Source organism: Protopterus annectens, chromosome 7.part0, assembly GCF_019279795.1.
Source record: "Protopterus annectens isolate FY-2018-M chromosome 7.part0, PAN1.0, whole genome shotgun sequence".
NCBI lineage: Eukaryota > Metazoa > Chordata > Ceratodontiformes > Protopteridae > Protopterus > Protopterus annectens.
In genome coordinates this window covers 563,459,138-563,482,832 of record NC_056739.1, presented here as the reverse complement: position 1 = coordinate 563,482,832, position 23,695 = coordinate 563,459,138, and the positions used below count along the sequence as shown (strand labels likewise).

The 23,695-nt window shown below is 38.8% G+C and overlaps 1 protein-coding gene across 1 annotated transcript in view; it reads right to left on the bottom strand.

Moving 5' to 3' along the window:
• The window catches only part of LOC122806055 (membrane cofactor protein-like), a 1,194,338-nt gene extending 1,171,366 nt beyond the window's left edge, over positions 1-22,972 (bottom strand). The window contains exon 1 of the mRNA XM_044076296.1: positions 22,541-22,972. Within this exon, the coding sequence (XP_043932231.1) occupies positions 22,541-22,610 (70 nt within the window). The 5' untranslated portion in view covers positions 22,611-22,972. The remainder of the gene's footprint in view (positions 1-22,540) is intronic.
• Between the last annotated feature and the right edge of the window lie 723 nt (positions 22,973-23,695).

Genomic DNA, 23,695 nt, shown 5'->3' with positions numbered 1-23,695 from the left:
TGAAAGATGGTCCTAAATTAAGTTACACTGGTTTTAGCATTTTTAATTACAGCAACACTGACATTCAGAAAGGTCATTTCAACCTATTTTAAAGGGTTTTACATTTATACCAAAGACTAAGACTGATGTTTTTAGGTTGCTGGTTGATTTTAAATTATTTATACGTAAAAAGAATTTAGAATTATTTTTTAATGGTCAAACAAAATCCAACACACAAAACAATGCCCTGGTTAGGAAAAGTATTTTTCACCAGCCTTTACATCCACAACTAAGAAATTCTGAAACTATGGTGGATGGCAAATTAAGGCAAGCCCTAAGTAACAATACAGTGTTTTCAAACCTAAGTAAGGAAGCGAGAAGCATACTGGAAGATTGTAGAAACAAAAAAAAATTAAGAATCATGAAACCTGATAAGGGTGGGGGTGTTGTTTTAATGGACAAGATGAGGGGAAATTGACGGATATTCTGGGAGATGATAATCAGTATGTAAGAGTTTCACTAAATGAAGTAAATATTGCATACAAGAAAACAGAAGTATGTCTTAATGATTTACTGACTGAAGGACTCTGACACTGATACATACAACTTTTTACATGTTGAAAAACCCAGGGTTCTGTCCATATCTGGTATCCCGAAAGTCCACAAGGACTTAAACAACCTACCCTTAAGACCAACAGTGTCAGCTGTGGGTTCAGTAACTACCCCTTTAGCTAAATTTGTTGATTCAAAGTTTTAAAAAGTATCTATGAGGGCTGAAAATGTGCTGAAAGATTTATGGGACCTTTTGAAAAAATTGCATTCTGGTCTATACCTGGACAACTTGACCTTTATTTCAGTGGATGTGACTGATTTGTTTTCTTCTATTCTTCATGAAATAGGTTGAATGGTTGTAAGAAGTGACAGTACTAACACTAGTCACAATGACAGTTGTGCTTGCTTAATTTTAATGGATATAATTTTAAAAAAAAATTTATACTTTTTGAAGGCGAGTATTTTAAACAGTTAAGAGGTGTTGGCATGGGGGCCCATTGTGCCCCCACTTATGCTAATATTATACTTTCCTAATGGGAAAAGAAATTTGCATTTAATTGTGGTTTAAGGGATTGTTGGAACTTTTATGCTTGTTTTTTTAGACGACATATGTTTGTTTTGGACAGAACCTGAAGACAAGTTTTTAGAAGTTTTTAACTATTTATAAGGTTTTAGAATTTTTTGAACTATTTATCAAATACCACTGAATTTTTAAGGTTTACATATGTGATGAATCATGATGAGATGAGTGGACATTTGTATCAGCAAAAACAATGGCTATTTTAAAACCAGGGTGTACAGGAAGGTGACCTTTTCAAATTCCTACTTGCACTACAGCAGTGCACACTCTTACTATCAGAAGAGGAGTATTGTGAAGGGCCAATTTGTGCATGTCAGTAGGATGACATCAGATGACAATGATTTTTAGGTTCCTCATGGATTTGTTCAGGGCTAGGGGATACCCGGAAGAGCTTCTCTCAGAAGTGTACTGTAAGGTACTTGATGCCAGAAAAACTAGGTTTGTCCCCATTTTTGGTAGTGATACTTATGATCCTGGTAGTACTGAACTGCCTGACGTCAAGGCAGATAAAATGTACAATGGTGCTTTGGTTATCACCTATGATGGGGAAGCCAGGCTGGCCAGAAACATTATAGAAGATGAATGGTGTAGATTTGTTAGTACTTCTGATTTGTAGTACATTTTAGACAAACCATTTAAATGCATTTACCGAAAGGGCTGCAACATCAAGAATATTTTTGAAAATGGTGCATCAAAGGCCAATAACTGCAATTATAGCAGGAGGGGTACATTCAAATGTGGCAGCTGTGCTCAATGTCCTTATGAAAAAACTGGTGACACATACTATCTGAAGGTTAGAAATGACTTCATTAAGACCATCGGTTTTGCCAGCTGCAACACACAGAGTATTATTTACTTAGCTTTGTGTGACAAATGTGATGCATTTTTTATAGGCAAAAGCAAAAGAAAACTAAAATTGAGAATGTATGGAGCACAGATATGACGCAAGAAAGATGAATACAAACAATGCTTTATATAAACACACTTTGAATTGTATAGGAGCAAATTTTTATTTTTTTTTATAAATCGAGATGCTGCCTATTGACCCTACAGGTGGCCCTTGGGAGACGCATCTAGAATATAGGGAGTTGTACTGGCAGTTGGTGCTGGAAGCTAACAAACACCCTAGTTTAAATGACTTAGTTTCATTGAAGCCTGTTTTAAAGTTGAGGGCAGCTAAACTCTGAAAATGATGGGTACTTTTATTCAAACACACTTTAAACTTGGGACTTTTGTTAATTGATTAATTAAGGACTATATAAAAATGGTGGCAGAAGTTGGTATGCTCATCTCATGAAGTTGTACTGACAAAAATACGGTGATTCAGTTAAGGCATTCATTTGTTGTGTCCTTATAGTCTGTATCTAATAAAGGTAGTGGTTTTATCTGGTGAACTTTCCATTGCCTTACTCACTCAAGGATTCCTTGACTTCATCAATTCTAATGCACTAGACCAGCTCATCTCATCCCCCACAAGGGGAGATAACATTCTGGAATTGGTTCTCACCAACATGGGCGACCACTGCACCACTCCCATAGTATGTTCTTCCCTGGTGAAATCAGATCAGACTGTCTTGTCCAAAGTTTCTATCCCACACAACCCCCCCAGTCGTAATCAAGCTAAAAAAATTCTCAAAAGCTGACTACAACCTCCTAAGGGAGGGTATCTGTAGCTTCACACCACCGCCCCCATCAGAGGATACAGACAACTATGCTGAATAGTACCCCAATGCAGTATACATGCACATGTACAACTGCATGGACTCAGCCATAACCAACAGAAGTAAAACCTAGTCCTCAAGGAAACATAAACCTGTTTGGTGGACATCCTCTATCAATAGGCTTTACAACAAAAGGAAGAAACTGTTGTCCAAGGGTAAAAAGAAACAAATCCTAAATTGGAAAAATTCCCTCCTTAGCCTCAACAAGCAAATTACATCACCAGTGAAAACCTCCAAAGCTAATTATGAATTGAAACTAGCCTCCGAAACAAAGGGAAACCACAAAGGCTTCTTCAGTTATGTCAGGAACCTCCACGGCAAAGCCTAGGTTTGTTCCGAATTAGTACTTCACAGTATCACTTACACTGATTGTGTTGACTTAGCCAACCTGCTAGCAAATAGGTTCAGGGCAGACTTCACCCCCCTGCACCCACCACAAAGACCCTTTCGACATCCTCAATACTTGTCATGCACGTCACATCTCCATAGATCAAGTGTTAAAGGCCCTATCTAAGGCAAAGAAAACAACTTCCATAGGACCAGATAGTATCCCAGGCTGTATTTTGAACCATCTCCAGCAAGAACTGGCTTCACCATTGAGCATCCTATTCAACCAAAGCCAAAGTATAGGCTTTATTCCAGCACAGTGGAGAACTGTCTTGTCATCCCCTTACACAAAGGTGGTGCCACTACTGACCCTGGAAACTATCACTCCATTAGCTTGACAATTCTGATCTGTAAAGCCATGGACCGTATTATAACAGATCTCATAAACAAGGACAATCTCCAAGCACTTGACCCCACCCAGTTCGGATTCATCAAGGGTAGATCTTGCTTGTTGAACCTGACTGGCTTCTTTGAGACTGTCACGAAGGCCCTGGATAAGGGAAAGTCAGTACATACAGCTTACTTTGACTTGGCCAAGGCCTTTGACACAATCCCCCACTTGGGTATTACCAAAAACTAACACAACTTGGCGTAAATCCCCATCTCATCAGGTGGGTGGCCAACTGGCTCACCGATAGGACCCTCAAGGTCAAAACAGGCACCTCCACCTCTGATAGAAGAGCTGTCACTAGTGGAGTTCCCCCAGGGATATGTCCTGTGACCCTACTGTTTGGGATCTACTTCAAGACAAAAGGCCTGTGGCTGACCAAGTTTGCGGACGACTGTAAGTTGGGTGCTGTCACTGACTCCCCAAATGATGTTAAGATACTGCAAGAAGGTCTCACAGCTACTAATGACTGGTGCCAAAGTCATGTCCTCAAGCTATACGCAAAAAATGTATCATCATACCATTTGGCAGAAATACAGCCCCTGCTGATTACCACATCAATGGCAAACCCCTAAACACACAGGCTGTGGTGAGGACCTGGGTACTCATGCTGATAATAATCTCAATTCAACCATCATGTAGCGACAGTGGTCAGAAAAAAATTTTTCTTAGTTCATCTCATAAGTAAAGGGATTGCATCCAGAAAAAAGGAGATTATTACCTCTCTATACTCCTCCCTCGTTAGAACAATAATTGATTATAATGCCCAGTTTGGTATTTCTCTCTCCAAACAACTGAAAGGCCACAGAAATACCTCACAAAGGGAATCCAGGGCCTCCAACACCTGTCCTATGCGGACAGGCTCAAATCACTATCACTCTACTCTGTATCATAAATATTGTCTCAACTACAAGGCAATATCAGACCCTGCCCTACTAGAGATGCTCCAAGTATCTCCTCACGCATTATCCACTTGAAAGGCCTGAATCTAATATGCAACATTAACAAAGCCTACTCGAAAGACTGGTTCATCTCCCAGAGGCTGCCCAGTCTCTGGAACAGACTTCCCATAGACATCAAACAGAGTACCTCACTGACCCTCTTCAAGTGCAACCTTGATGAGTGGATGGGAAACCACAAATTTGTCCCAGGGGTTCCATCTGTGTCTCTCAATGACAGGAGTGACAAGCACTGACTGAAGTTTCTTCTTGGGGATAAACTCTTGGCTAGGATTGTAAGGGCCCCGGGGCCATTAACCTAGTAACTTCCTATGATCCTATGAAATGTGCAAAAATGAATACATACAGCTAATGATTAGGGGTTAGTGTAATGGTTAAGATACTTGACTCCCAGACACAAGGTACAGTGTTTGATTCTCACCTTTGGGAGGGAAACTTGCTGGGTTTAGACTGGCTTATGAATCAAGCTAGCTTAGTAATTAGCTATGAAGTTATAAAACTATGAATCTATGGAAAAAGGAAAATAAAACCTTTAGAGTGCTTTCTATAAATGTGAACAATGTTAACAGTATAGTAGGAAGAATATGGATTTTGGAGTGGTGTACTACATGTGATTTAGATGTAGTTATATTAGAAGACACAAGACCCTTAACTGAAGTAAGATTACAAACAGAGAAACTACAGGTGAAAGATCATCTGTAATTTAGGAAATGAGAGATATTCTAGAATAGCCATATTCCATGGAAATACAGTAAAGATCTTAGATATAACTTTATAAAAAATAGGAACATTAACCATTGTAGATGTAAAATGGAAAGAACAAGTATACAGAATTATAACATTTTATGCTTATACTATTATAAAAAAGGGAAAGGCTATTTCTTCAGATTTTAGACTATGCAGTGATAATCATAAATATTATAATAACAAAAAATCAGTGGGTGAATGTGCAGCCCAAGGAAAATAATTGTTTTTTTAATTGTTCTGATGGAGTCCTGTACTTTAAGGATGAAAGCATTTAACCTTTTATTTTAAGAAGTACATTTTATGCATTAAAAAAACAAACTGATTTTTGGCCCTGATTTATATATAACATACAACCTTGTACCCACATTTTTTTTATACAACTTCATACTGTGACTGGGGACAGTCATTCAACACTATGTGAGCCAATTTATAAATATAACAGGGGACATTAATTGTGATTTAAGAGGCAAATAATGAACGAAAGGAAATGACATAAGAAAAATGTTAGAAGTTATAAGATATATGTTAAAATGTTGCGACACAAATTCCTGGACTGAAAAAACGTACAGAACTGAAATAGATAATTTTATAGTATCAGAAGGTTTAGTTATAACAGAAGTGGGGGTAACTGAAACAGGATTTTCTGATCATCTTGCAATATGGCTAGACATAAAGGAAAACAATGAATATATAAAAATAGGCAAATGAATAAAAGTATAAATGAAAAAGCATAGAATGACAAAGGAAAGAGATCAGAAATACAGTTATGGAAAGATCATATTACTATGAAAACATTTAATAAAAACTGGTCTGAATGGAGGATGACATTTAAGGAAAAAAATACATATAAATTTTACAGTGACAAGATGATGTGAGAAAAGTAGAAAAGAAAACTATAAAAGAACATATAATGCATTGGAAGATTCAAATGTTAATGATATAAAGTACTTTGATAAAAAAAAAAGAATTATATGACAGAAATCAAGAAAAAACACAGGAATTTATATGTAAAAGCAAAGAGACTTTTTACAAGGAAAAAGAGAAGTACTGAGTCACTAGCAGATGTGTAAAGGAAGATGATAGTGTAATGACAGAAATAAAAAATGTAAAAGGAGAAATAGAAAAAACTCCGGTAAATATTATGAATAGAGTATTATGAAGAGTAGTACAATATGTACAAGAAATGTTTAAAGAAATAAAATAACAAGGTAGGGAAAAACATGGAAAGTGGAAAAAGTTAACAGCAAAAGAGAATAAAGAGTTGGAAAATGAGATTTCATTAAATGAGCTAGATAAAGTATTAGCACAAGTAAATATAGATTTTGCAGCAGGAGCAGATGAAATAGGGTATGAAATATATAAAAATTTAAGGGATTGGCAATGAATGGTTAAATGAAGATTTTATGTATAAATAATTATGTAGTGGAATACTTAAATTCATGTGGAAGATAGAAGATAATTAAAGAACTGGAGACTGATGGTATTATATAATAATGTTTATAAGACCTTTATGAAAATAATAGAAAAGAGATTTGAAACTAAAATGGAACATATTATGGATGATAGTGTATCTAGTATAAAGGAGAAGGATTGTTGAGAATTATTAATGCTAGAGAAATTTGTGGATGATATTATGAACAGAAAAGAAAAAAGAGAAAACCATAAGAGAACTTAAAAAGGCACTTGATGCAACTGGACATGAAATCTTATGGGCAATAATAAAATAATATAATATAAGTGAAAAAGTTAGGAAATTATGTATGTCAGCATATAGTAATTGTGACAAATGGAAATACTGCCAGCCCAGCTAGCTAGAATTTTGAAAATAATTCTATCTCATTTGTGAATATTAATATGATTTTTTTATAGAAATGTAACAGAAGGAGATACTACCAGCCCAGCTGAAATTTTGTAATATATCTAAACAGAAATAATAATATGCTATCATCAGCCCTCTTCTTAGACCTCTCAAAGGTCTTTGATATGGTCAACCACCAATTACTCATCCACTCTCTGAAATCTATTTCCCTGGACAACCATAGTATACAGTGGTTCCAATCCTATCTGAATGGTAGACAACAAGCAGTACTATGGCAGGGCAAACTATCCATCCTGTTATCTCTCGCCCTTGGAGTTCCTCAGGGCTCTATTTTAGGTCCTCTACTTTTTTTCTATCTTTATCAATAACCTACACACTGCCATCCCAGAAGCATCCTGCATCCAATACGCAGACGACTCCACTCTGATCTGCTCAGCCTTCTCCCCAACAGCCCTGCAAACCTTAACCCAGAATACATTTAACATAGTTGAAAATTGGCTTTCTAATCACCATCTTCTATTGAATCCTAACAAGACTAAACTGTTACTCTTTACCCCTACGTGTAGGTCCACCCCACTTTCCTTTACTATAACATTAAACAATGGTACCTCTATTTCTCCAGATAGCCACACTAAGTTCTTATGGGTAATAGTTGATAATAATCTCAAATTTGATCTGCACATCAACAAAACTATCAAAACTGTCAATAAGAAGCTCAGCTCATTATATAGAAATAAACCTTTTCTAACGCCAATAGCTAGGATTGCATCTCCCACTTTCTCTCTACCCATCTATATGCTTCCCCTATACTATGTAACCTAAACAAATCAGAGATTACCAAACTCTCTCACTGTTGCCACCATACTGCCAGATTTGCCGCACCAGATCCACATATAGGACACATCACTGCCAAAATCTCCTAGGGTGGCTAGAACTGCCAAGCTTACTTCAGTTAAATCAGCTAATAGTAGCACATAATATTCTCAACCAACCTGAAAACACCCCTGCAATTAAAAATATCATAAAACCATATAGTAAATCCAGATCATTATGCTCACCCAACAAGCTGTTAGTCCAAACACACAAAGCTAATAACTCAGCTGGAAACTCCCTGTTTGCCAACTATGTTGGCAAAGCTTGGAACTTACTTCCAGTGGACATTACCCTGGAACCCTCTCTAAGCCTCTAAAACAGACCTCAAACAGTATTACAAAATGCACTGGCTCTGTCCATGTACAACCCCGATTAATCTCCATAAGAACTCCCTAACTTAACAGTACTGTATTAGCTTCTTGCCTACAAATGCTTGCAGTGACATTCTTGTTCTGTACATTACTTTGTAAATAATAATTGTTGCTGTAATCCACCTGTTTAATATAAAAACTGTTGCTGTAAGCCACCTGTTTAATAATTTATATTCTACTTACTACACACTATCAAAATTGTGAATCCCTCTTGAGGGACACACCTTACTTACTTTGTAATATTTGCTTAGCATGTATGTATGTATGTATGTCTTTTATCTGTGCAATTGGAGCTTTTCTCCCCTGTTAAAATTGTGAATTCCACTTGAATGCCAAACCTTACTGACTTTGTAATACCCTTGGCATGTATGTATGTTCTTATCTGTATATTTGGATCTTTTCTCCCTAGGCCTCCGCTGAAAATGGACATGTATCCAGTCAGACTATCCTGGTCAACAAACATAAAATAAAAATAAAATAAATGAATGATTTATATAGACATGTGACAGAAGGAAATACTGCCAGTACAGCTATCTGGAATTTTGTAAATAATTATATGTATCAGAACTGCATGTTGTGTGTATATTAAACTGCTGATACAAAAGTGTGTGTTGAACAGGGTTTGTACAGTACTGAGCTTCAAGGATCTGTCCACAGTGTACCCTACTGGAAAAGAACAGAAATGCATATAAACTATATACCTGTGCAAATGCATATGTTTTAACAGTAGAAACTAGAACATGAAAGGGTTAACTTGCAAAACTTCAAGAAAATAAGTTGAAATTAAATTGTTTTATGATTGTGCTATAAAAGTGATCTCTCAGGTTCAGTGCAACAGCAAAGACAATGTCTAGAGCTAGAAGTTTTTTTTTATTGTCTTGGAAGAGAGGTAATTACTAGATTTGAGATGTGGAAGTGTTTTATTGCTTTCTGACTTCCTAGCAGCTGCAAAGATCTGAGAGATATGTATTTTTCACAGGAAGATGCTAAATGCTACAATGGGGGGTTTAGCTTGGAAACTAAAAGTCGGGCGATGTCATCCAAGCTAACCCAGCAGTAATATTTTATATTAATTTAAGAACTCTCTCAGAGAGAGACTGTGCATCTTCTACTTTGTCTTTGACCTAACAAGAATATCCACTCATCACCACCTTCTCCACTTGCCTTGCTGTAAGTTTCTAGGGCATATTAACTCTTTTAGATTGAGGAATATAGTAAAGTATAGGTATATAGTAAAGTATAGCTTAGATGTTTTATTTATTTATTTATTTGAGGCTGTCCTGCAATGTTGCTTTACATATTCCCTGTGATTTTGAACTCTAAAGTTACTGTGTTGATTTGCTGAGTACTGTCATGTTCTTTTATTATTTAGGTTTAAATATATTTAATAATATCTTTGTAGCTGATATTTCTGAGACATACTTAAGTTCTTAGACTACTTGCATATCTATTTGGTGAGACCGTACAGGCCACTCCTAAATATCCTTGCTCTTGGTCAGACTTCCATTTGGATTTATAGTAACATTACACAGTAGGATTAGATACCCTTTCATTAAATATCCTTGCTCTTGGTCAGACTTCCATTTGGATTTATAGTAACATTACACAGTAGGATTAGATACCCTTTCATTACACAGCAGGATTAGACACCCTTTGTTAAGGACCTTACGTAGCTGATAAAGAGTTGGTGGCAGCAGCTGGAACTACCTTATAATCTGGGAAAAAGAGGGCATAGCTAGTAAACTTGTGCAGGCCTTTCCCAGGTGTGGGTGTGTGTTTATGTACAAATCAAATCTCCAAATGTGTGTGTGTATCAGCTACTTTGGCAGGGACATGAAGCACTGGTTGGACAGAGAGGGTGCTGGATGTCTTAGACTGGCAAATCAGCTGAGATCTTAGCTCTATATCTCTGCCAGTATATCTCTGCCAGTCAGGGATCTGGAGAAAGAGGGAGAAACCAGCCCAGACTGACTGTGTTCTCTGTGTGCTCTTAAGGGAAATTCCACTTTACTGTGTGTGTGTACTTGTCATCCTCCTAGTGTGTACGTTCCCCCTGTTGCCAGTGGTGAGGATTAAGACTCCATTATTACTGGGACAGTTAGGGGGCATCACACATTAATTGGTTGGCAGTGATGCAATAGTCATATCACATATCAATGGCTTGTAGTGGTGTGGCTATTGAATTCCTATAGCCTGCATACAGCGGTCACTGAAGGTATTTGTACTCTCAATCAGCCATGCAGTAATCATTCAGAGTTTTATATCACAATTGTTTTATTTTTTTTGTTTTGTTAGCTTAGTCAGGGAGAGCAAGCAAGCATGTCAACAGATGGGTATGGCAAGCTGACAAACAGACAGTTGGCTGAAATGTGCCAGGCTAAAGGACTTGTGCATCCCAACCTGACTAAGGCAGAAATTATTGTAGCTTTGGGCACAGTTGCATTGCAGACCAGCAACCAGGAGGACAACTAGGCTGGCCTTGGAGATCTACAACTCTCAGAAAATGGACAGTTCAACCTTTCCACAGAGGACATAAAAATCCAACTGGAGTTAAAGAGATTTGAGCTGAAGACAAAGCATTTGTAAACAGAAGTAGCCAAGAGACGGAGATGTCTGGAGGCTGAGGAAAATGAGAAACTGCAATGTCTGGAGGCTGAGGAAAATTAGAGGCAGAGGGAACATGAAAAGGAGATGCTGACTCTTCGCCACTATAATGGAGGTAATGAGGAAGGCAGTAACCGAACCCCAGAAGCAAAAAATGTCAGTAAATTTCTTCCACAATTTACAGAGGGGATAATTTTGATAGTTTTATTCATATGTTTGAAAGGGTATGTAAACAGTATAATGTTGACCAAGGGCTCTGGGTACAGCTCCTGACCCCCTTACTCCATGGTAAAGCTGTAACTGCTATTTCTAAATTGTCTGATACTGATTGCTTAAATTATAATACAGTAAAACATGGTCTTTTAGAATGCTTTAAGTTAACACCTAAAGCTTATAGGTAAAGGTTTAATGAGCACAGACGCAAGGGAGATGAAAGTGTATGTGAATATATGTATGTGAATATACTGCTGAACTAAGCACTTATTTTCATAGGTGGGTGAGTGGATGTCAGGTCACCACCTTTGAAGGACTGGCAGACCTTTTGATGAGGGAACAAGCCCTTAGCACTTTGCCTGAGGACATGAGAATCTGGTTAGCTCATAGACAATGCAATATTACAGATGAGTTGGGGAAGAAGGGAGAACTATCCCTAGCAAGCAGGGCATCACTGCACAGGAAAGGGACACCAAGTGCTGCTCATGGGTCTAAGAGGACTCATGTTGGGCAGCCCAGACTGCCCCCAACAGAGTCCACCATTAGCAGGGGAAGCCACTAGTCCAGGTACATGTCCAGGACCAAGAGTTAAATACTTTAAATACAACCAGTGAGGTTGTGGCATATAGATGTCTGTGGAGGCAAGGTGGGAGAGCCAGTAAGGGGGAATGACAGAATGCCAGTGGTATGCTGTCTGAAGACAACAAGGGTACCAAACTACCACAAGAAGATGTATCCTATCTTAGTAAATGGGAAAGATGCCATTGCTAAGACAGACACAGCCTCTGACCGAACTATTGTGAAGCCTGCAATGGTTAAAGGGGAGCACTACTTGCTTGGGCAGTCTACTCCAGTCAGAGCTTTACGAAGGACCCCATTCCAAATACCACTGGCTAGGGTTTACCTTGACTGGGAGGGTGGAAAAGGAAGCCAGCAAGTAGGTGTGTTTGAGGATATCCCTGCAGATGTCCTGATGGGAATTATTTTGATAATGCACTACCTTGTGTGCATGCAGTTACACGCAGTCAGGCTTGGAGACAAGCATCTGGGTCTGGTAGCCTGAGGGAGACCCACACAGACTGCAAACGTGACGCCAATAATGGTGAGGTAGTTACTTCAGAGAGGGAGATACCCTATAGCAGTGAGACTGAAGGTGAGCCACAGCTGCTTGTGAGTACTGATGTTCCCTTGGACAAAGTGACTGCAAGGGCAGAAGTGAGTAGTAGTACCCAGGCAGAGAGTGATGCACCATTGTCAGAGAATATCAGACTTCCTATGGAAGAGGAGCTGGGAAGGGTTACTAAGAGAGAGTTGAGACTGGCTCAGCTCTCAGACCCTACATTACAAGGCCTGAGGGAGGTAGCTGGTGAGGCACCTGATTCTCAAGGGAAGGGGAAATCTGTATACTGGGACAAAGGGTTACTGTATGTAGAGTGAACCCATGAGGGAGGGCGAGAGAATACAGCAGTTGGTAGTACCCACAGCCTACCATCTGGCACTTCTAGCCATAACCCATGATATTCCCTTTGCATGTCAAATGGGCATAAAACATCTAATGAGAAGTATTATGCAGAACTTTTATTGGCCTGGGATTTCCAGAGTTGTAACAGGGTACTGCAGGACCTGTGAGCAGTACCAAAAAGTAGGCAAGGCAAGAAACAAGGTAAAAGCTCCTTTGATGCCTTTGCTTGTGACTGAGGAGCCATTTCAGAGGGTACCTATGGATATTGTGGGGCCTCCAGGTACCCCAAGTTCCACAAGGAAAATGTATATCCTAGTGGTAGTAGAGTATGCTACCAGAAATCCTGAAGCTGTGGCCCTGTCCTCTGTTGAGTCATTAAAGGTGGCAAATGCTTTGTTGGAGATTTTCTGCAGGGTAGGTTTCCCAAAATAAATACTGAATGACAGAGGTGCTAATTTCACATCAGACGGGTGAAGCACCTAAAGACCACTCCCTACCATCCCCAGACTAATGATCTTGTTGCGAGGTTAAACTCTATACTCAAGACGATGCTACAGGCATTTGTAGACCAGTTGGGGAGTAGGACAAATATTTGCCCCATCTGTTGTTTGCTTACAGAGAGGTGCCCCAGGAATCCACAGGTTTTTCACCCTTTGAGTTGCTATATCGGCATAATGTGAGGGGACCTCTAGATTTGATTCGAGATGAGTGGGAGGGCAAGTGTGAATCCACAAGGAGTCTGTTGTAGCAAATGTCCTAAACCTCAGGACAAGTCTCAGGGAATTCATGGGCTTGGCCCAGGAGAACCTGGCAGAAGCCCAACAGCAGAGAAAGGGCTGGTATGACAGGAATGCATGAGCTAGAGAGTATGCTGTAGGGCAGCAAGTAATGGTGATCATTGCTGTCAGACACAACAAGCTGCCAGCAGCTTGGGAGAGACCCTTCAGGGGGGTAAGGAAAGTCAGTGATGTTAACTACATGGTAGAAATGCTAGGCAGGAATCAGGAGCACAAGCTGTACCATGTTAACAGGATGAAATCTTACCATGACAAGGAGGTCCTTGCGCTAAGTATTGGCAATAGAAGGCAGGATGAGTCTGAGGGGGATCTTTGGCTACAGGGAACCAGCCAGCCAAGTCGTGAAGCCTAGGGTTGCAGGCATATGATGGGACCGTGCAGCACTGTACTGGGGTCAGCAATGCCAAGGCAGCTGGAATCTCAAGACAGGATATGGGGTAGCGTATTCCCAGACAGGTTCACCCTCTCAAGCAATGTTTCTCAAGGGTCACTTGAAAAACTAGCATGAGTTTTCATGGGGGAAGAAGTGTGACAAACTGAAATACTGCCAGCCCAGCTAGCTGGAATTTTGTAGATAATTATGTGTATTAAAACTTTATGTTATGTGTACATTAAACTGCTGATACAAAAGTGTGTGTTGAACAGGGTTTGTACAATACTGAGCTTCAAGGATGTGTCCACAGTATACCCTACTGGAAAAGAACAGAAATGCATATAAACTATATACCTGTGCAAATGTATAACTGCGGTGGTGGTGCTGCGGTAGCATTGTCACCTCACAGTAAGACGTTGTCCTGTTCGATTCTCAGCTAAATCGTCTTCTGTGTGGAGACATGCGTGAATGGGCATACCTTCGTTGAAGGTTGTGCATCAGGCCTGGCAAGTTGGTACGTAAAAATCTTCTGCCAATCATTAGTGTACTGGAGTTCTGTTGTGGCGACCTCTAACCAGGAAAAGCCGAAAGATACAACAACAACAACCTGTGCAAATGTATATGTTTTAACAGTAGAAACTAGAACATGAAAGGGTTAACTTGCAAAACTTCAAGAAAACAGGTTGAAATTAAATTGTTTTATGATTGTGCTATAAAAGTTATCTCTGAGTTTCATGCAACAGCAGACGCAATGTCTAGAGTTAGAAGTTTTTTGTATTGTCTTGGAAGAGAAGTAATTACTAGATTTGAGATGTGGAAGTACTGTATTGCTTTATGACATCCTAGCAGCTGCAAAGATCTGAGAGAAATTTTTCACAGGGTGATGCTAGATGCTTTAGCTTAGGAACTAAAAGTCAGGTGACAAAAGTGATGTCATCCAAGCTAACCCAGCAGTAATATTTCATATTAATTTAAGAACTTTCTCAGAGAGAGACTGTGCATTTTGTTCTTTGTCTTTGACCTAACAAGAACATCCACTCATCACCACTTTCTGTACTTGCCTTGTTGTAAGAAAGTTTCTAGGGCATAGTAACTCTTTTAGATTCAGATAGGAATATAGTAAAATATAGCTTATATGCTTTCTTTATTTATTTGAGACTGTTCTACAATGTTGTTTTAAATATTTCCTGGGATTTTGAACTCTGAAGTTACTGTCTTGATTTACTGAGTATTGTCTTGTTATTTTATTATTTATTATTAAATATATTTAAACCTATATTTGTGGTTAATATTTGTGAGACATATTTAAGCTCTGTACTTGCATATCTATTTGGTGACACTCTAAAGGCTACTTTTAAAGAGCCTTGCTCTTTGTCAGAATACCATTTGGATTAATAGTAACATTACACAATAGGACTGGACACCCTTTGTTAAGGGCCTTAAGTAGCTGATAAAGAGTTGGTTGCTGGCAGCTGGAACTACCTTATAGTCTGGGCAAAAAGGAGCATAGCTAGTAAACCCATGCCAGCCTTTCCTAGGTGTGTGTGTGTGTGTGTGTGTGTGTGTGTGTGTGTGTGTGTCAGCTACTTTGGCAGGGACATGAAACACTGGTTGGACAGAGAGGGTGCTGGAGGTGTTAGTTTCCCCACTCAGCTGAGATCTCAACTCTATAGCTGTGCCAGTGGGGAGTCTTATTGGGGATCTGGAGAAAGAGGGAGAAACCAGCCCCAGACTGACTCTGATCTTGGTGTGCTCTTAAGGAAAATTGCATTTTACTGTGTGTGTACTTGTCATCCTCCCAGTGTGTACATTCCCCACTGTTGTTAGTGATGAGAATTGAGACTCCTTGATTAGTGGCCAGTGGAGGGGCGTCACAGTAATAATAAACTTAAATACTTGTAAATGGCTGGTTAAGCCAAGAGGCACATATGAAGAGTGGTGCAAGACTGGGATGTCCAATGAGCTGTACACTCTTTGCATTAGTTATGGATGTGATAGCATGTGAAATAAATTACAAAATTAAGTAGGCGGGTTTATAACATCTGAAGAGTTAAGAATTCCAGTTCTGTTAACATATACAGATGACATTACAATAATTGCAAAAAACAAAACGTAGATAAAATATGTAATAATATGCACAAATCAGTGTCTAGAGGTGCTAGGGATGGCTTTAAATAAAGAGAAAAGTAAAGGTTTACATAATGTTGTAAAGATAGGGGTTATACATTTGATAATGAATGAAATTTGTGTGTGAGGTATAAAATTTGGGAATAAAGATGTAAGTAGAATTCAACTGGAAAAACAATACAAGAAATAAAACAAAACTATTTTCTGGAAAATATATAAATTGTCATTCAGAAAAAATGGTTTATTTCATAAATTCAGTACTGATGGGAAAGACAGCATACTTAGCAAGTGTATTTATGTTGCCAACAGTATTTGAAAAGCAGCTGTTGCAGATATCTTTTTTATTTATTTATTTATATGGGGATCTAGATTAAACCCAGTAAAAATTGGAGTTTTGTTTGTAAATACAGAGGAAGGAGATTTAGGGTTAATTAACCCAGTGGTATACACTGTTTCATTAAATTTGTACAATGTATTAAAGTGGATTAATGAAAAAGATAAGAAATTAGTAACAAAATTGTATAAATAAGTATGATACATTTTGGGGTATGGTGAAAAAGAAAAAGAAAGTGTATAAATGAAGAAATAAAATGTTACCAACAGAAAATATTTTTGTAGAAAATGAAAACTGATGACAGAGAAAAAGATAAAAAGGTATAGTATAAGAATGTAATAAAAATGTTACTACATGGAAAATTTAACAGATGAAAAAAAAATAAAGCTATAAAAATAAGAAGTAAATGGTGCAATCAGAAAATAGAATGTCAAGATTTTTTGTGGAGACTGGTAATAGACAAATTGACAGTAAAAGGAAATATGCCATATAAAAAGAAAATGAAGAAGATGAACTGTAAAAGTGTAAAAAAGTTATGAGGAAAATTATGAAAATACTTTTTTTTTCAAAGATATAAAAGAAGTGGATAAAATAAACATGGATATGATCAAATACAGATATTATAAAAAGAGAAGTAAAGAATATGTTAAACAAATAGATAAAAAGGTATTTTCTCTGTTACACAGGTTATATGGAATGAATAAAATAAATTTTTAATGGTAAATTAATTTTAACAACAATATTAAGTAAAAGCAGATGGTGGTTATGGAAAAAGGAGTGCGGGTATAATAGGGATTAAAATTTAGAATGATTGTAAAGGAAATTATGAATATGTGTAAACGGATTTGTACATTTGTAAATATTTGTAAATATGTAAATATTTTGTAAATAAGAGTTCTTTTTTAAATAAATAAAGGACCCTACTCTTTTCATCTGGTGCAGTGGGATCTTTTACATCCACCTGAGCTACCACCAACCCAAGCAGATGGGGCCTCAGTTTAACATCTCATCCAAAAGACAATGCACTCTGGTGTGCAACACCCCTTTATGATGCACTGCAGTGTTAGCAATGCATCTACCTGGTGTGGGAATAGACCCACCAGTCTTCTACAACAAAGGCGAGTGTGCTGTAAAGAGTGTTTAATTTGTTTAACTGTTGTTTTAATACTTCATTATCTATTTTATGATGATTATCTGTTTTACTTTATTTTGCTAAAGATGCTTTGTGCAAAAGTACCTGAATTATAAAGCTGAAGTCTGAAATAATATATTGAAATATCTTTGCCTTGCAATGCATTAACTATGCCTTTTCTTTCATACTCTTAAAAGTGTCTGATCAGACTTGCATACAGTTCTTCTGAAAATATCTACTGTATGCTACCAGGCTGAAATGCTTGTATATCTTTTGCTAATCTGTACATCCTCCTGAAGTAGGCAGCAGGTGTTATACATGCTGCTATATTGCATGTGCATTGTATGTGTTTGCTTTGGTGCATTCAAGCAGCAAGTAAAGCAAGATGCATCCAACAGAACTCCTGGTACTTTACCTAAACATAACTCAAATCCTTTAACACAGCCACATAATTTCCTAAAACTATGGTTCTGGTCACATCACATACAGCAAGTAAAGCAAGATGCATCCAACAGAACTCCTGGTACTTTACCTAAACATAACTCAATCCTTTAACACAGCCACATAATTTCCTAAAACTATGGTTCTGGTCACATCACATACAGCAAGTAAAGCAAGATGCATCCAACAGAACTCCTGGTACTTTACCTAAACATAACTCAATCCTTTAACACAGCCACATAATTTAAACTATGGTTCTGGTCACATCACATACAGCAAGTAAAGCAAGATGCATCCAACAGAACTCCTGGTACTTTACCTAAACATAACTCAATCCTTTAACACAGCCACATAATTTCCTAAAACTATGGTTCTGCACACATTATTCTATGAATATTTTACATACACTACAACCTCATTCCAATCTCTTCCTGTTTCTCTCACCATTTCCTACCAAACTCCTTCCTTTCTCCCCACCACCACCCCCCTCATTCTTTGCAGCCTATGAGCTAGCTCTCATTGGTCCCTTTCAAGACCCCAGATGACCTGCCTCCTCTCTTCTTTTCTCTTTCTCTCTACTTTTTCACCACTCATTTATCTTGCTTCCTACAAATGCATCCATACCAAAAATGCTTTCTCCACCACTGCTCATAACAGTTAAGGCAACCTTCTTTTCTAACCTCATTCACAACCTTCTCTTTCTCCCGCCACCCAACTCTCATCTCCTCCCCATCAGCTTGCATGCACTGTCTATAGTGCCTCTTGCACAAACGTGAACTTAATATACTACATACATTTATATATTATAAATATCACTTTATCACTGTACTTCCTGTAATTTTAGTGCACCTGCACTTATATAAATAGATGGATAGACAAATAAATAAATAGTAATGTCTACATGTTTACAAGCACCTGTACAACTGCCTGGACTCAGCCATACCCAACAGAAATAAAACATGCTCTTTAAGGAAACACAAACCTGTTTAGTGGACATCCTCTATCAACAGGCTTTATAACAAAAGGAAGAAACTGTTGTCCAAGGGTGAAAAGGAACAAATTCCAAATTGGAAAAAAACCCTCCTTAGCCTCAATAAGCAAATTAGATCACTAGTGAAAATCTCCAAAGCTAATTATGAATCAAAACTAGCCTCCATAACAAAGGGAAACCATAAAGTCTTCTTCAGATACATCAGGGACCTCTGTGGCAATGCCAATGTTTGTTCTGAATTAGTACTTAACAGTATCACATTCACTGATCCTGTTGACATAGCCAACCTGCTATCAGATATGTGAAGTTTAATGTCACCCCCCCAGTCTCCCCCAAAGGCCCTTTTGACATCCCAGATACTTGTCCTCTGCACCTCACATCTCCATAGATCAAGTGTTACAGGCCCTATTCAAGGCAAAAAACACAGCTTCCATGGGACCTGATAGTATCCCAGGATGTATTCAGCACCATCTCTAGCAAGAACTGGCTTCGACATTGAGCACCCTATTCAACCACAGCCTAAGTACTGGCTTCATTCCAGCAGACTGGCGAATCGCCGTTGTCATCCCCTTGCATAAAGGTGGTGCTACTACTGACCCTGGAAACTATCACCCTATTGGCTTGACAAGTCTGATCTTTAAAGCCATGGAGCATATTACTATGGATCTCATAAACAAGGACATAGGCAATCTCCAAGCACTTCACCCCACCCAGTTCGGATTCATTAGAGACAGATCTTGCCTGTTGAGCCGGGTCGACTTCTTTGAGACGGTCACCGAGGCCCTGGATGAGGGAAAGTCAGTACATACAGCTTACCTTGACTTGGCCAAGGCCTTTGACACAATCCCCCACTCGGGCATCACTGAAAAGCTAACTCAACATGGTGTAAATCCCTATCTCATCAGGTGGGTGGCCAACTGGCTCACCGACAGGACCCTCAAAGTCCAAATAGGCAAATCCACCTCAACAGCAGACCTGTCACTAGTGGAGTTCCCCAGGGATCTGTCCTGGGACCCCTACTGTTTGGCATCTATTTCTCGGAGGTACAGGAAAAGACAAAAGGCTTGTGGCTGACCAAGTTTGCCAATGACTGTAAGTTGGGTGCTGTCATTGACTCCCCAAACAATGCTAACATACTGCAAGAGGGTCTCACTGCAACCAATGACCGGTACCAAAGTCATGGCCTCGAGCTGAATGCAAAAAAATGTATCATCATACCATTCTGCAAAAACACGACCATTACTGATTACCATATCAATGGCAACCCCTTAAGCACACAACCTGTGGTGAGAGACCTGGGCACTCAGGTTGATAACCTCACATTTGACCATCATGTAGTGGCAGTGGTCAGAAAAGCCTTTTACTTGGTTCATCTCATATGTAAAGGGATTGCAACCAGAAAAAAAGGAGGTTATTACCTCTCTATACTCCTCCCTCATTAGACTAATAATTGAGTATAACGTCCCATTTGGGATGTACCTCTCCAAACATCTGCACCAACTGGAAAGGCCACATAAATACCTCACAAAGAGAATCCATGGTCTAAAACACCTGTCCTATGTGGACAGGCTCAAATCACTATCACTCTACTCATTATCATACAGATTACTCAGGGGGGATCTGTGTCTTGCCTACAAGGCAATCTTGGACCCTACCCTACTAGAGATGCTCCATATCTGTAAGTCTAACTCCTCACGCACTACCCACTCAAAAAGCCTGAACCTAATATGTGACATTAACAAAACCTGGTGGAGAGACAGGTTTGTCTCCCAGAGGCTGTCCCGTTTCTGGAATAGACTTCCCATACACATCAGAGCACCTCGCTGACCCACTTCAGGCGGAACCTTGAAGAGTGAATGGGAAACCACAAATGTGTCCCAGGGGGTTCCACCTGTGTCCCTCATTGACAGGGGCGTGAGGTGCTGAATGAGGTTTCTTTTGAGGGATAAACTCTTGGCTAGGCTTGTAAGGACCCCAGGCCATTAGCCTAGTAACTTCCTATGATCAAAGGCACATACACATAAGTATGGGCCATTATTTCCCTGTTCTGTGTCTACCGCATCTCAACGAATATGTATAACTACAAGTCCTTGTATGTCGGAGCTTTTCGAAATGTGGTATCATGCTGGATGATTTGTGTGTTGCATTTGGTAAACAGAGAGCGAATGATACTCTCCCTAACCCCCTTTCCACTTCATTTCTGTTTAATGTTACTTCTTTTTTTTAATGGCATGAAATGTATGTGGGGAGGACTAACTAAGTCACAAGCCCTCTTTACCAAGTACAACACAAAAAAATCAAGAATTAAAATGTCAGACAAAGCCCACTTCTTAAACATATACCATACCTTGAAAACAGAACATTCACTTATAAATTAGTTCCTTAAATTTGTACACGAAATTGGATGCAGTTTTCCAAAGCTGAACTTAGAGTTTTAAAAACAGAGTCTATGATAAAAGATTCTCTTAAAAAAGCACTTCTAAAACAGAAGGGTGCCTGTCACCAAACAGATTAGACAAGCATAGTCTGTGTAGTTAGTGGCACAATAAAGTATGAAAAAAACTTCTGCACAATAAAATGTTACCCACTTTACATTACAGGCTCCAGAATAAAATGGGGGGGGGGGGCACAAATGTCAGTAACTAAGGAAATCATTCTTTTGAGCTGACACACAGGATCTGAGCTGTCTGCACATAGCAAGGTCTTATTGGCTGCTACAAAAGGCAACTACTGAACAATGGAAATCAAAATCTAAACCAAATGTAACTGAAGTGTTGCACATTGTAAATGAGATAACATGACTACAGGCGGGATCTTTAGAAAAGGGAAGGAGCAACTTATAAAGAAATAAATAGAATTTGTGGGGACAATACATGCAGCAAATGCTCAGAAGGAGGAAGAATGAGGTTTATGGGAAGGCAGGAATTGAATAACTTATGTAATGCAGAAGCAAATAATTGTTAAAAAGAAAACTGCTTTCATATGTAACATGTTAATACGGTTTTCTTTCCTATTAAAGTATGGTCTGTATAGGTCTTAAGTAATAATTTAATAAAAATGTTTACAAACAGAATATAATGGTCTAAAGTAACACCTTCTGTGTGTAGAATGGGACGTGTATGGGTTGAGTCAACATCAGGAGGATAATACCAAACAAATTTGTAGCACTCCTGCGTGCCTCTGAGGTTGCTACTGTAATTGTTATCTTACAAACCACAGCTTGACCCCTGGAAAACACACCACGTTTATTTGGAAATAAGAAATGCGACTTAAACAAACGCTACCAAGCTTAGTAAAAATTAGACATAAAATCGGGATAACGAGCAAAGTCAAGTTTGGGGATAGAAAATGATTAATTCTCTCTCCTCTCCCCCTAATATAAAGGGCAGGGATAGTGATGCTGGTCAGGGACATGCGGACTTCCCACAGCTGGGAGTGATACCCACTTCACCTGTTGGTAAAAAGTGATGTGCTTCCATAGCAGCGTCCTCAGACGGACTGGATCACAGTTAACAACAAGATTTTTTTTTTTTACTTTAACAGAAAATGACTAAAAATAAATACGTAAAAAAATAAACAAAACTCCCATTCACATAAACTGCTTTCTGTGATAGTACCTAGCACTCACACATCACATGTCTCCCCTTTCCCTGGCTGGATGTTTGGGGATGTAAAGTGAAAGCTTCTTACCGTCAACTTCCAAAACAGCAGTATCGCCTGCCAACAGAATGTAGCAGAAAATTATAATATGAACTGCCATTCTCTTTCCTCTGGAGTCTCTCCCTGAGTCACAGTTTACCAGATATCCAAACCACAATGATCCAATGAAGTATTGTGAGAACGTTCCCGTTATCCAAGTTTTAACCAGTACTGTAGTCACAGTCAAAAAAGACGCACTTTAGAGAGAGTTCTAAGCCGCCCTTTGCAAGAAGTCAGTGTCGCCGGGTACCACCCATAAGACCGCACCACAAGCACACAAACATACTCACGTGCTCACAGTACTAGCTTACCACGGTTTCTATAAACAAGTGACGGTAACTCTATTATGTACAAGCCCGATATAATAGTTTGTTGATCAGTAAATAATAACGTGCGCTCAGTTCCGTTTTTTTCCCATTATTTCCCTTCCTGTTGTGTTGGTGTAACCAATCATACACCACCTAAATCATGCCGTCGGAAATTTTTTAAAGAAAGGCTTTGATCCAGTGTAGCACTAATGTACTGTCTACACATGAAGCACACACATACGCATGTAGATGTAGTATACCTCTCACATGTCCCTGATTTTTAGGGACGTCTCAGATTTTGACTGAAATTTTAGCTCTGTCCCTCTTCATCCCTCCTAAAACTAATGACTTTTGAAGGAAAGGTGGTGAATTACACTTAATGAATAATGACAATAATTTTTTACTTACTGCGGTGGTGGTGCTGCGGTAGTGTTGTCGCCCCAGAGTAAAATGCTGTCCGGTTCGATTCTTAGCTAGAGCGTATTATGTGTGAATGGGCGTACCTTTGTTGAAGGCTGTGTGTCAGGGCAACTCGGCACGTAAAAAATCTCCTGCTAATCATTAGCGGACTGGAGTTCCACTGTGGCGACCCCTAACTGGGAAAAGCCGAAAGACACAACAAGACTTGTTTTACTTCAGAAAATGTATATAAATTTATATTCTCTGAGTCGGTCAATGTTTCAAGTTAATAGCACTAATATGTTAAAAGTGTCCCTGATTGTCCCCGATTTTTCTGGATTTGTCCCTGATTCTGTTGAAATTTGTCCCTAATTGGTTGATATTTATGATATATATATATAAACACGTAACTTATAGGATCCATACCTCTTGACATCTT